Source organism: Varanus komodoensis, unplaced genomic scaffold (assembly GCF_004798865.1).
Source record: "Varanus komodoensis strain SLA01 unplaced genomic scaffold, ASM479886v1 scaffold144, whole genome shotgun sequence".
Lineage (NCBI taxonomy): Eukaryota > Metazoa > Chordata > Lepidosauria > Squamata > Varanidae > Varanus > Varanus komodoensis.
The window spans coordinates 49,335-64,062 of NW_025335418.1; the positions used below are offsets into that span (position 1 = coordinate 49,335).

Sequence of the window (14,728 nt, forward strand, 5' to 3'; positions counted from 1 at the left end):
AAGCACACCTTGCCACCGCCGCCACCTGGAACTCCAGGGAAAGCTCTGGGTCAAGGAGTACCGCCAAGCTGCAGACCCCGTCCTTTAGAGGGAGTGCTACCCTGTCCAGAACTGGGTCTAAACACCTACCTGGAGACCCACACCGCCCACCAACAGGACTTCCATCTTATCTGGATTGAGGCTCAGTTTCTTGGCCCTCATCCAGCCCATCACCTCGGCCAGGCACCGGTTCAATAAAGCCACCGCCTCACCTGGAGTAGATTTAAATGAGAGGTAGAGCTGGGTGTCATCAGAATACTGATGACTCCGCAGCCCAAACCTCCTGATGACCTCTCTCAGTGTTTTCATGTAGATGTTGAATAGCATGGGGGACAAAATAGAGCCCTGCAGGACCCGATGGCAAAGTTTCCATGGTGCAGACCATAGTCCCCCAGTACCACCATCTGGAATTGGTCGGCAAGATAGGAGTGGAAACACTGCCACGCAGTGCCTTCTATTCCTAAATCAGCCAGCCTATCCAGCTGCCCACCAGGAACACCTACCGGCCCGGCCCCGTCCTGCCTCCATTCCGCGCACCAAAGATGGCCTCGCCACCGAGAGCACCAGCAGCAGGAGCAGGTCTGGGGGGACGGAGGCCGCCCCATCGCTGCCCCCAGGGGTGCCCAGATGCCAGACGGGAGGGCGTAGATCCTTTGGCTGGAGGAGAGAGCGATTGTGGAGAGGCCAGGCGCTGGGTGGCTGCAAAGGGGAAGTGAGGGCAGCTGCGTGGTCTGGTTCCCTGGCAGAAGGGCTTGCATGGGAACCGTGGTGGCAGAAAGTGACAGACACACACGCCTGTGGAGGGAGAATGACGCAACATGGATAGCGTTCTGCAGAAGGTGAAGCATGGCCCTTCCGTGATCCCAAGTGCCCCCCCCCCCTCAGCTCCAGAGGGAAGTGGCTCCTGCCCCCTTCTCTCTTTACGCTCTTGGTTCTTGGTCCTGGACAATGACGTGACAAAAGTCACGGGCCCAGTGGAGACAGACTCTGCTGCAGACTGATGCAGGCGCCAGCGTTTTGTGACCTTTTCGGGGAATGCACGCTACAATTTGCCCCTAATCTTCCACTTGCGATCATAGAAACAGAGAAACAGAGTGAATCAGAAGGGACCTCCTGGGTCATTTAATCTGACCCCCGGTTCCAGCTGCCTCCACTCAGGACATGCCCACCATGTGCATGTCTAGCCCCCTTTTTGGGGGACGCACATTGTAATTTGACCCTAAACTACCGCTTGTGATCATAGAAACACAGAGAAACAGAGTGAATCAGAAGAGGTCTCCTGGGTCATCTAGTTTGACCCTGGCTCCAGCTGGCTTCACTCATGACATGCCCACCAGGAAACTAGCCTAACAGGAAACGGGAAGAGAAACTAATGTTACTGTTACTGAGAAAACTGTAAAAGTCGAACTTCAAAAACCATTTTAAAACTGCAATGTGCACAAAAGGGGATCTGTTTGTGAATTCTGCATAGGATGCAAAAATGGCAGATGGGGGGGAGGAGGAGGGGGGGACCTTTGACTGCCTCGCTCCTCCAACCTGGCACCCTCTGGTGGGGCTGGACTCTAATTCCCATCCACCACCAGCCAGCAGAAGTCCCCCTGATGGGAGCTGTAGCAGCCCAACACACTGTAGGCCCTCAGAAGAGCCCTGAGGATCGGGGGGGGGGGTCCCCCAAATCTGGCTTCCCACAGGAACCCTCAAGCAGACCCTGAGCACCACAGAACCCTCCTACCCATGTTCCCCAGCAGTTGGTGTCCAGAAGCACATTGCCCCCATCCTGGACAGCATCTAAAAGCCAACAGGACTAGTTCCTGTGGATGTCCAGTCCTCTTCGACCAAAGCCCAAACATCCATCCCTCACACCCATTTCCAGTTCTGTATTCGTCACCTTTGGAATATACGTATTTCAAACGATATATTTGGAATATATATTTCGGAATATATTTGGAATATATTTTAAGGAATATATTTGGAATATACATATTCCAATATAAATATTATATTGGAATATTTATTTTTATATAATATAAATATCAAGAAAGTATTTTCCTCTGTTAGGCCCTTTCCCTTGATTGTAGCTTACTCCTTTTAATGCCACCTTTCTCCTCTCTTACAAGGAACCCAAAACAGCTCACGTGCTTCTCCTCCCTCTCCCCCTCCCCCGGTGTGCACGACAACCCTGCAAGGCAGGCCAGACATCCACCAGCAAGTCCTGTCCCTGAGTGGGGGTGCGGAGCCACATCCCCCCGACCCAGCGCTCTAACCACTGCACCAGCTGGCTTTCACAAGGGTTGTGTGGGGCGGAGCGTGGCTGCAGGCTCTGGTTTGGGGGCATAGCAGACCGGGGGGGCCCAGTGTCCCTGACTCGGCCAAGGGCTGCTCTGAGCTTTGCAAAGCCGGGCCCCACGGTTGGGTCGGGGCGGGGTGGACATGGGGGGGTTGGATACAGAATGCTTCTAGCCTCGTGAGTTATCCATCATCAGAGGGAAGTCCCACTGGCGTTCCTTGTCGGGCACTTCCTCCCCTCCAGAACACACTGTGTACCCATGAGTTGTGTGCCCCAGTGGGTCCTGAGACCACCCTTCTGCCCCCCAGCCAGCTCCCCCTCCCCGGCTGGCAGCCATGGGACCCCCTCCGGTGTGGGCAGCCCTCCTGCCTGCCCTGCTGGGGCTGGCCCCGATCCGCAGCGCTGCAGAGGGAAAGACCCCCCCGGGTAAGTGTTTGGGGCACCCCTTGGGGAAGGGAGGGGGCAGTGGGGGGCCTTCCCCAAAGGCAGGGGGTCCAGAAAGGGGGAGCTCAGTTCCTGGGGAAGCTGGAAGGCTCTTGAGGGGTGAGAAGGGTGGCAAATGCCCCCCAACCTCTCGGGGGAGTGTGGCACCTTGCCTGAGAAAGTCCCAAACTGGGGAGATGGAGAGGTTTCTCTGGATCACAGCCTAGACAGTGGCACCCTCAGAGCAGCTGTTCCCCTGGAGGTTTTGGACCGTAAGACCTATCAGCATGGCTGGCAGTAAGGAATGATGGGAACTGTAGTCCTAGAACTTCCAGGGGAAGGCACCAGGTTGGGGAAAGCTACTTCGAAAAATGCCCCCCGTTTCCTTATTACATGAAGAGCCCACCTCTTTTCCCCTTTAAGGAAGCCAAGGCCCTCCTCCTGCCATTTGCATCCACACAACAACCCTGTGAGGTGGGTTAGGCTGAGAGTTGATGCCCAGCTCAAAGTCACTCAACGAGTTGCTTGGCTGGAAGGGATTCTAGCAAACAATGTGAGTCAGAAGGGTCCTCCTGGGTCATCTAGTCTGACCCCTGACTCCAACCGGCTCCACTCATGACATGCCTCCCATGTGCATGTCTAGCCCTCTTTTTGAGGGATGCACTTTACAATTTGCCCCTGAACTACCACTTGTGATTATAGAAACAGAGAAGCAGAGCGAGTAAGAAGGGGTCTCCTGGGTCATCTAGTCTGACCCCGGCTCCAGCCGGCTCCACTCAGGACATGCCTACCATATGCATGTTTAGCCCCCTTTTTTGGTGATGCACTTTGCAATTTGCCCCTAAACTACCGCTTGTGATCATAGAAACAGAGAAGCAGAGTGAGTCAGAAGGGGTCTCCTGGGTCATCTAGTCTGACCCTCGGCTCCAGCTGGCTCCACTCAGGACATACATACCATGTGCAAACCGGCCTTTCTTGAGTCCCAGTCCAATGCTGCACCACTCTGGTTCCTGCTATTCCAGGCCCAAATGGTGCATCCCATTCAGCCTTCCCTCACCACAAAAGGGCCTTTCCACTTTTTCTTCCTGATGGGCAGCAGGCAGAAATCTAACCAGTGCTGTGCTCTCTCTGTTTCGCTCTCTCCATCCCCAAGTGCATTCTGGGAAAAAGATGCTGCAGCCATCCCAGGCCAAACAGTGGAGGGCCCAGAACCATAGTCCTTCCCTGTCTTCACCAGGGAGCACAGGTGGCTGGGGGAGGATATACCACAGCCCTGCAGTGTAGTCCAGTATTTATTTATTTAGCATTTTATTTATTTAAAGCTTATATATCCCGTCCGACTACTAGCATCTCGGGGCAGTTTTACAATCAAAGCAACACAAAGAAAATACAGCACAGCATCCGATGCTTCCAGTATAATAAAATCCACATTAAAACCTTTTAAACATTAAAATAATAGGGAAATAAAAAGCTTTTCACCTGGTGCAAGAAGGAATAAGGCGTCGGAGCCAGGCAAACCTCTCTGGGGAGTTTATTCCAAAATTGGGGTGCCAACACAGAGAAGACCGTTCTCTGGGTAGCCTCCGCACCCCCAGTAATCTCCTCCAAGGAGGGCTCCTGGAGCAGGCCCTCCAGGTTGGATCACAAGGGGCAGGAAGGCAGAAGGGGGGCAGTGTTATCCTGCCACTACAAAAGCAGCGGAGAATGTGGCAGCACCATCAGCCCCGGCAAGAAAAGCCGGGCAGACGCATTCACGTTCCGATCCAGAGACGCAGGATGGGGTGGCCGCACTGGGGGAGAGCCGTGGTTGAGGCCCCATTGGTGAGGGTGTCCAAGGACAGGCTGGACATGGACATGGTGAGCATGTCATGAGCGGAGCCAGCTGGAGCCGGGGTCAGACTAGATGGCCCAGGGGACCCCTCCTGACTCGCTGTTTCAATGTGTGGGACCTGATTCCTGGCAAGCACCCTCCAACGGAGCCAAGCTCAGGGAGCCAAGGTTCAATTTAGATGCCAGGAAGCACTTCCTGACAGTCAGGACCCCGAGGGTGTGGAATGGGCTTCCCCGGGAGGTGGTTGAGGCCCCATCAGTGCGGGTGTTCAAGGACAGGCTGGACATGCACATGGTGGGCTTGTCGTAAGCGGAGTCAGCTGGAGCCGGGGTCAGACTAGATGGCCCAGGAGACCCCTTCTGCCTCGCTCTGTTCCAGTGCTTCTGTGTTCCTCCCTCAGACTGAGTCAGTCCCTGGTCCATGTAACCCCATATTGCCAATGAGGGCAGGCAGCCGGGGCTCTGCGGGCTTCAGGTGGATCGGTGGTGTGCAGGTAGTTTTGGGGTACAGTGTGTGAAGCCGCATGCCGAATTGTGTAAGGAGAACAAAAGCAAAGCCAGGAGGCGAGGCTGTGCCGAGAGTCCCGGTGCCAGGTCAGACCGCGTGGGTCCATCTCATCTGGGATTCTGTGCATGCGGCAGGGGCTCCCCAGGGAAACCCACGAGCTGGACACCGGTGCCGTGACACACTCCTACCCATGTTACCCAGCAAGTGGTGCGCGAGGCACACTGCCTGATCCTGGAGGGAGCCACAGGGTGAGGGTGCTCAAGAATTGGCTGGACATGCACATGGAGGGCATGTCATGAGTGGAGCCGGCTGGAGCCAGGGGTCAGACTAGATGGCCCGGGAGACCCCTTCTGCCTCGCTCTGTTTCTATGTTTCTTCCTGCAACCCCCATGCAGAGGAGGCTGTCGGGAGGAGGGGGCAGGCTTGGGGGGCCTCCGCTCCTGCCATGGGTGTCTGGATCTGAGCGGGGGCCGGATGCACTCAGCCCAGAGTGAGGACCCAGGTGAGCCCCCATCGGTGGGTGCCGGCAGCTCTCCCCCAAGGGGGGAGGTTCGGATGACCGGACTCGACTGGGCAGCCCCTTCCTCTGAGGGCCTTCCACCCATCGCTGCTCCGTCTCACCCCCGCAGCCCAATTCCTGATGCAGGGCACAGCCGAGTGCCGCTTCGGTAGGGGCTCCCCGCCACGCAGGGTGCGCTTCTTGGCCCACTACTTCTACAACCAGCAGGAGATCCTTCACTTCGACAGCGACCTGGGGGCGTTCCTGGCCGTGTTGGAGCTGGGCCTGCCCGAGGCCCGGAGCTGGAACAGCCGGAAAGACCTCCTGGAGATGTACCAGGCAGAGGTGGACCTCTTCTGCCGGAAGAACCACGAGGCGGTGAGAGCCATTGTCAGGCAGGGTGAGTGAGTGTCGCGGGGGGGGGGGGGGGGGGGCTTTCTCCATGCCTCCCCCTATGGGCGTCAACTGAACATGCTGGAGTGCAAGCCCCATCATCCTCAGCCAGGGCAGGGTGGGTCGGGCTGGTCGGCAGCCCCTGCTGCACTTCGAGCAACTCATTTGTCAGGGCGCAGCTGTTCCAGATCTGAGCCATGATCCGGCGCCACGGAGAAGCAACCAAAGCAGGTGTGCGTGTGTACTGGAAACACACACTTGGGGAGACACACACAGGTATCACAACTTCACAACTCAGACTCCAAAAGCTGAGGGTCCCCTCCACACTCCCAGGTGGGCAGGAGGATTTCCCTGTAAGTGAAATACTTACTACTAACATACATATTGTTGGGAAAATTCAGATGGATCCTGGCAGAAAGGGGCTGCTTTTACATGCCTTTGTGCTATAAAATCCCAATGGGGAGGTCATTTGGCCCCTAATTTGTTTAATTATTCCTTTATTAATTGTACTGATAATCTGTCCTTTTTTACGCATGTAAGGGACCTAAGGGGCTGATATAACCCTCCTCTTCCTCCTCCTCTCTATTTTATTCTCACATCAACCCTGTGAGGTAGGCTGAGCACGAGCGATTGGCCCAACGTCACCCCAGAGAACTTCACGGCCAACTGCAGATTCGAACCCAGGTCACCCAATGCTCTAACCACTAGGCCACGCTGGCTGCTTTCTGGATTTGTCACATCCTTATGCTCCTGTGTGACTGCAGAACTCATGAGCAGGGCTGCTAGAAGGGGAGAGAGGTGCACAAGCCCCTACAGATCTGCTGATGTCATGAAACTAAGTATTTCTCTCTTTTACGGAGAACTCCTTGGAAATTTTGCAGAAATGAGGAACTGGGAACTAGCAAGCCACATCAGCTCTGACTCTGTGGTCCTGTTATGACATCTACCTAAGGCAGGTCCTGTTTTCTCCCCCCAGTCCAGCCCACAGTCACCATCTCCCCCAGCAGGAACGACCCCCTCTCCCCCCGCACCCTGCTGCTCTGCACCGCAGCAGGATTTTATCCCCCGGAGATCGAGGTCCGCTGGCTGAAGAACGGGCGACGGGCGACGGAGGGGGTCTTCTATGGAGAGGTCCTCCAGAACGGGGACTGGACGTACCAGACGCAGATGATGCTGGAGGACACCCCCCAGCGCGGAGACGTCTACGCCTGCCAGGTGGAGCACGCCAGCCTGGAGACGCCCATCGCCGTGCAGTGGGGTACGGCCCTCCTCCCCCTTTCCCTCTGTGGGGGGAACTGTGGGTGGATTGGGGGAAGGAAAGGAGGGGCCTACGGTGGGCAAGGGGAAGGTGGCATCTTTGGAGGAAGCCATGGGCAATATTGAAACATAGAAACAGAGCGCGGCAGAAGGGGTCTCCCGGGCCATCTAGTCTGACCCCGGCTCCAGCCGGCTCTGCTCATAGAAACAGAGGAACAGAGAGAGTCAGAAGGGGTCTCCCGGGCCATCTAGTCTGACCCCGGCTCCAGCCAGCTCTGCTCATAGAAACAAAGAAACAGAGCGAGGCAGAAGGGGCCACCTGGACCATCTAGTCTGATCCCCGGCTCCAGGTGGCTCCACTCATGACATGCCCACCATGGGTAAGCTGAAGGTCTCCCTCTGGACAGAGATGCCAGCAGTCCCACATCCCCCCCTTTTTGTTCAGTCTGGAGCTGCGTCCAGCACCCCGCTTGCCTCCTCAGGGTATTCCAGGCTGGAACTGCCCTGCCCGGGAGGGACGGAAACACGACCCCAGTCATGCGGGCCTCTCAGACCGGGCCGGGGCCCGAGAGATCAGCTGTGGGGTCCCTCTCCCCATGTGTCGCGCATGGGATGGGCCCGCGTCAGTCCTGCCAGATGGACCACGCCAGCCTGGAGATCACCGTGCAGTGGGGCAGGGCACAATGGCACCAAGCAGAAGCGGCCAACCTATGGCTTGTGTGCCACAGGGGGCATGCAGAGCCCTCTCCGCCAGCATGTGAGCCAAGTCGCCCCAGCATCGCCCCAGCAGCCGAGCATCGGATAACAGTGCCCATATGGGCCATGCGCAGGCTCGGAAAGGAGTAGCGGTGCCAGGCGAAGTCATCATGAGCTGCGACTCGTTAGCCGCGACTCGTCCGAGCTTCTGCATGGCCGGTCAGCGTGCAGCCAAGGATGGATGGATGGATGGATGGATATTTGCTTGTATTGGCTGTGAGTCGCTTTTTCTAAACTAAAACCTCAATATTCAGGTTTTATTGCAGTGTTGGCACTTTGAGACAAATAAATGGGTTTTGGGCTGCAGTTTGGGCACTGGGTCTCTCCAAGGTTTGCCATCACTGGCCTAAAGCCCTGGCCAGCATCGTGCCCAAGTATTTTGCCCAGCCAAAATATCCGGGCTGCAACCCCTTCTCTGATGCTTGGAGTTTGCAGTCAGGTTCAGGGAGAGTCCTGGTTATGTCTCCCTTTTCTGCTGGGGCAACTTCATGAGAGGATGCAGAAGTCATCCCTGGTTTGGGCTGAAGGCCCAAAGGTTAATTGGTTGATTAATTAATCAATTAATGAGGCCCCATCTGTGAGGGAGTTCAAGGATAGGCTAGAAATGCACATGGTGGGCATGTTATGGGTGGAGCTGGGGGGGTCAGACTAGATGGCCTGGGAGACCCCTTCTGACTTGCTCGGTTTCTATGTTTCTAATTAATTAATTAATTAATTAATTAAAAGCTTTTCCATCCCATACCCTACAGAACGTCTAGGGATGGCTTACAATAAATAAATAGAATAGACCAGCCCCACAGCATCCGATCATTAATATTCTAAAGTCTCAACTAAAATCAATTAAACTTTAAAATAATGGGAAAATAAAGAGGTTTTTGCCTGATGCCAAAAAGAATATAACATCGGTGCCAGGCAAACCTCTCTGGGGAGCGTATTCCAGAGTAGGGGTGCCACTGCAGAGAAGGCCCTTCTCTGGGTACTCTCCCTCCTGATCTCCTTCAAGGAGGGCTCCCAGAGGGGGGCCTCTGCCTCAGATCTCAAGAGGTGGGAGGGCACATGGGGAAGAAGGCGCTCCTTCAGGTATCCCGGACCCAAGCTGTTTAGGGCTTTATGGGTATCACCATAAGCATCACCTTAAAGAGCAATGGCTCGAGGCTGATGGACCTGTGTCCTCACATGGGGCTACTTCTGTTTCCACAGAACCTTGGACGTCAGCATCTGCCCGGCGTAAAATATGGACAGGGGTCACAGTGGCTCTATTGGGCCTCCTCTTTGGGGTGCTGGGACTCTACCACTATCTGAAAAGCAAGAACGGTGACGGAAAAGGTTCTTCCTTCTGCAGGGGCTCAAGGGAACTGTAGCCCCCTCTTCAGACAGCAGCTCTGGACCTTCCAGATTAGAGACCACCATGAGGGCCATGATGGGCTGTCCTTGAAGAGAATTTGGGAGCTGTGGCTGGCACAGGATAATGCACTGGAAGTACTTGTTGGGCAACGAGTTGGGACCATCGTCTTCCTCTTCTGTCTCATCTCTACTAGATGACTGTTTGTTTCTGAGCCAAGTCCAGGCATGGGCTTTGGGCTGTGAAGGACTTCATGGTTTGGGACATAATCTGAAGGTTCACCTTCACCTGCTATAGCTCTGGGCTAGGTGTCCGCCAGCAAGAACCATCAGGTTGACGGGCATGAGGGAGCTGTAGAACTATCAGAAGGTGCGTGCTTTCCCTTTTGGAGGACTCTTCCAGAAGAAGAGGTATTGCCATACTCTAAATGGTGAAGCTTTAGTGGAGTCCCCATTAAATTTGTGGGTGCGTAATGTAGCTTCGTAATGTAGCTCGGTATCTATCTGGCCTTCTAGAGATCAACCCTGCCTGCTCTCTAGAAGGACAGATCCTGAAGATGGAGCTCAATGGAGATCAAGCTAGTCAATCTTAGATCAAACCGGTCAGTCCTAGAGGAGATCAACTCTGACTGCTCTTTAGAAGGCCAGATCCTGAAGATGAAACTCAAATTCTTTGGCCATCTAATGAGAAGGAAGGACTCCCTGGAGAAGAGCCTAATGCTGGGAACAATAGATGGCAAAAGAAGAAAGGGACGGCAGAGGATGGGGTGGCTGGCTGGAGTCAGTGAAGCAGTAGGCATGAGCTTGGGTGGACTCTGGGGGATGGTGGAGGACAGGAAGGCCTGGAGGAGTGTTGTCCATGGGGTCGCGATGGGTCGGACAAGACTTCACAACTAACAACAACAACGACGATGATGTAGCTTAAACATGTGATTTTATGCACGTCCGTCTAAATCCTAAAATCTCAGCATTCCTTAGCCAATGTGTGAGGAATTTTTGCACACTGCGTATTTTAAACTGTTGAAAGCCACCCAGAGAGCTTCGGCGATTTGCACACATGACTGGCTGCAAAATTGGGCAATGGCTCTTTAAGAAATAGAAAGCTCTTTAGAGAGTAACTCTCGGTCCAGATTTGCCAGTAAAATCTCCGGAGGCCTCTGCCTGTTGCTGAGACAACAACACTTCCAGCGCGAGTTCCAGCGAGCATAGACCTCTTCATAGTCCTGAAAGGCCTGGCTATCCAGCCTAGTTGGATGTCTGCCTCACTCCTCTAGTAAGTGCGACTGCTTCAGGTAGATTGCTCTGGGAAGGTGGAGCTCATCTAGGACATGTGCACGCTTGCCTTTCTCTGTAAAGAACAGGGAAGTGCCGTGGGGCAGAATGAAAATGTGTGTGTGGCGGATATTTCAAGGGACACCACGAATCTTGGCTATCCTCTGACTCTAGTAACATTCCTTCAAGGCCCAGAAAGAAAAGATGAGATACACAATCCCCTTTTTAGCCAAAGAAATTAACATGCAGGCAGAGAATTAATCACAACAACAACAAGCACCAGACATAGGAAGGCCTGCAAAAAACCTAAACTGATGCTTTGCATCTGCCTTCACTGCAAAAGAGGCAGGCCAGCCTTCCCCAACCTAGTGGCTTTAAGAGGCATTAGGACCACAACTCCAAGAATTCCCAGCCAGCAGGGCCATTGACTGGGCATTCTGGGTGTTGCAGTCCAAACGTGACTGGAAGGCCCATGGCTGGGGAAGGCTGATACACACAATGGACCTGCAATGACGAACTCAGGAGGGGAATCTAAAGAAGTGAGACAAACATCGGTGCCAAGAAAGGAGGAGAGTTTCAGTGCAGAGATACAAATTCTCTCTCCTAGTCCCCACAATCCCACCAGAGGCCCTGTCTGAACCAGGCAAACGGGGCATTGATGAATCACGCAATCCAAGAATAGCTGTGCCGGATCAGGTTATCTAGCCCAGCATCCTGTCCACACAGTGACCAAACACAGCAGCACAATGGAACCACCCAGGGATTCCGCCTCTAAAACCAGAGGCAGCCTAGAACTATGAGGACTAGCAGCACTGGCAGGCTGCTGCTCCAGGAACTAGTCCAGAACCCTTGCAAAGCCATCCGAATGGTGGCAGTGGGGAGGGCAGGGCAGGACCCTTGGGTGCCGTTCACCCTCTTGACCACCGCATCACACGGCTGACTCATGTTCACATGACTCCAGTTCTCCATCAGCTTCACTGGCTTCCCATTGAAGTCCAGGCCCAATTCAAGGTGTTGGTGATGACCTATAAAGGCGAGTCAGTGTGGTGTAGTGGTTAAGAGCATGGGACTGGGACTCAGAGGATCCGGGTTCTAGTCCCCGCTCAGGCACGGAGCCAACTGGGTGACTTTGGGCCAGTCACAGACTCTCAGCCCAACCTACCTCACAGGGTTGTTGTTGTGGGGATAAAATGGAGGAGGAGAATGATGTAAGCTGCCTTGACCCCTTTGTAGGAAAAAGGCAGGATATAAATCCAAAAATAAAAAATAAAAGTAAATAAATAAATAAACGGCTTGGGTCCTGGTTACCTGAAGGAGCGCTTACATCCATATATGCCCGCCCGCCCCTTGAGATCTGCGGGAGAGGCCCTTCTCCGGGAACCCTCTGTGAAAGAAATTAGGAGGGTAGGTACTCGGAGGAGGGCTTTCTCTGCGGTGGCGCCCAATCTATGGAATGTGCTCCCCAGAGAGGTCCGCCTGGCACCGTCGTTACTGTTTTTTCGGCGCCAGGCGAAGACCTTTTTATTTAAGCGGCATTTTAATTGTTAATATTATTGGATTTTATCTGGCCAGGGCGGCTTATTTTTTATTGGTATTTTTGCATTTTAACTTAATGTTTGTATTTTTAATTTAATGTTATAATTATTTTTTAACTTAGCGTTGTAAGCCGCCCCGAGGCTTCGGCGAATGGGGCGGCATAAAAATGTTTTAATAAATAAATAAATAAATAAATGTTTAGTCTGCCATCGACTAGCATCCCAAGATCCCTTTCACAAGTACTGCTCTCCAGACTCTTGTCCCCTAACCTGGACTTATGACACCTATTCCTATGCCCCAAGTGCAAGACCTTGCACTTATCCACATTGAACGCCATCCTGTTGTCTCCTGCCCACTCCCATTACTTGTGTATACCCCTGCCTCTTTTCCTTCCCAGAAACTCAAGGCAGTTTCAATAGTTCGCCTCCACTCGTTTTACAGAAACAACCCTGCGAGGTAGGCTGGGCTGAGAGTCTGCGACTGGCCCAAAGTCAGGCAGCTGGTTCCATGGCTGAGCGGGGGTCCTTGACCCCGGATCTCCATCCTGCCCTCTCAGCCGCAACAGCACATTGGCTCTCAGTGGTGTGTTAGCCCCAGGGGTTGATGCTGGCTGGGAATTCTTCATTGCCCCTGCGGGAAGCACCGTTTTCCTCCTCCACCCGCTCTCCCTTTCCTCGCGCGCTGTGCACTGCAAACCGCTTCCGATCCTCTGCAAATTTCGCAAAGGAAACAGCTGCGCAAAGTTGCAGCTGTTGCAGGTCCATCAGACCGCGTTCGCCTCCCTCTCAAGCCGCATCCTGCCTTCTCGGCCCTCCACCAGCAGCGGGGATCCACAAAACATTCATCCGGAGCCTCGCTTTCGGCGGCGCAAGAATTCGGCGCAGCGCCCGCCCCATTGAGCACCCATGTCCTAATGGCAACCAGTCGGAAGATGCACGTTCACATTCCCAGCCGCACAAAGTCTTATTTCCCAATGCATGTGTATTTTTTTTACAATTGCACAAAACGTGTCGCGCTGCACATCAGAATAAAGCCGGGGCCTGGGCTGGGGCGGGGGCATCTGGCCTGGCTTATGGGGGCGGATCTGGCCTGGGTTGGGGGGGGGGGCACCATCTGGCCGGGGGGGGGGGAACCGGGCTGGGGGGGGGGGGGGGGGGGGGGGGGCGGATCTGCCCTGCAGGCCTTTTGAACCTCGCACGTTTGTTGCAAAAGAAAAATGGGAGGATTCAGTTCCAGGCCCCCTCCTCTCCTTCCCCAAGTGGCATTGCATCCCCCCTCCCCCCCGTTCCTCGAAGGCTCCGGACACTCACCGGATCTTCTGGGGAGGGGGGCAAAGTCAGCCCGGAGATCAAAGACTCCATTCCCGGGGCGGGGAGAGTCCCGGAAGTGATCGATGCCGAGCGTGTTCGCTCTAACCTTTCTAGGAGTCTAGACTCTGTTCCTTCTCGACCGCGCCTTCCCCAACCGGGCGCCCTGCGGGGGTCTACAGCTACAAATTTCACCATCCCCTCCCAGCGTGGGGCTGATGGGAGCTGCAGGCCCGCAGATTTCGTGGGCGTCGGGTTGGAGGAGGGTGCTGCGGTCCATCACCTTGGGGAACAGAGAAATAAACGTGGGGGGGGGGCGAAGTTTCCCCGAGCCTCTCTTAAAAGGATCAGGGAATTGTGTGTGGGGGGGGTCTCCTTTTCGGGAATGGGCTCCCCTACAGGGGACTGTCCAGAGCCGAAAGGCTGGTGCGTTGCTCTTCCTTTCCTGTCTGGTGCGTGTGATCCTCTTGTTGTGCACCCCCACCCCCCGGGAAAAAAAAAAAAACCTCCATTTGATGAAGCGTGCTGTGTAGCCCACGAGAGTTGCATTCCTGACCATATTAGCCTATTGGATAAAAGAAGAAGAGCAGGAGAGGAGTGCTGGATCAGACCCAGGGACTGCCCTCCCCCCCCCTCCCCCAGCGGGATCCTACAGGCAGGATAGGAACGCAGAAACATATCAGAATCCTCCCGCCCATGTTCCCCAGCAAGCAGTGTGCGCAGGCATTGCGTCTCTAATACAAGAAGGCACGGAGCCATGAGGACTAGTAGTATGCATTTCCCCAACGTCGTTCAAAGCCATGGGGGGGGGCGGTGGACTGGCGCGATGGGGGCGAGGAGAGGATCATGGCTCCATTTCCACCTTCTGGGCAAGCCTTGACCATCCGTTTGCCCCCCCCCCCGCCCCTTGCTCGATGAAGAGATCTGCAGATCCCCGAACCTTGCACATTTTATTCTGGCTTCGTGGCAGGCCTAATGAACGCTTTACTCAAAAATGCGTTTGCTTTGCATCTGTTTCTTCGTTTCTCCCCAGTAGCAGATCAGACAGTTTGCAGGTCGGGAGTGGGGAGGATCCAGGGGTCCCCCCCCCCCATCCGCATGAATGTCCATGGAGGACAGAGGGGGGCTAAATTTCTCGGCTTATATCCCCCTCCCTGCAGTCACGCGCCAGTAGCGCGAGTGGAGGGGAGACCGCCCCTCCCGATCCCGCTGGCTGGGGATCATGGGAGTTGCAATCCGGCCGTCCGATTTAAGACTGGAGAAGCTGCACTCCAAGGGTT

The 14,728-nt window shown here is 54.7% G+C and overlaps 1 protein-coding gene across 1 annotated transcript; it reads left to right on the forward strand.

The window, feature by feature from the left end:
* Positions 1–857: 857 nt before the first annotated feature.
* On the forward strand, positions 858–9,353 carry LOC123020203 (H-2 class II histocompatibility antigen, E-S beta chain-like). Its single transcript, XM_044423635.1, has 5 exons — positions 858–878; positions 2,635–2,752; positions 5,717–5,986; positions 6,956–7,237; positions 9,193–9,353. The coding sequence occupies exons 1-5, from the start codon at positions 858–860 to the stop codon at positions 9,351–9,353; spliced, it is 852 nt and encodes a 283-aa protein (XP_044279570.1).
* The last annotated feature ends 5,375 nt before the right edge of the window (positions 9,354–14,728 follow it).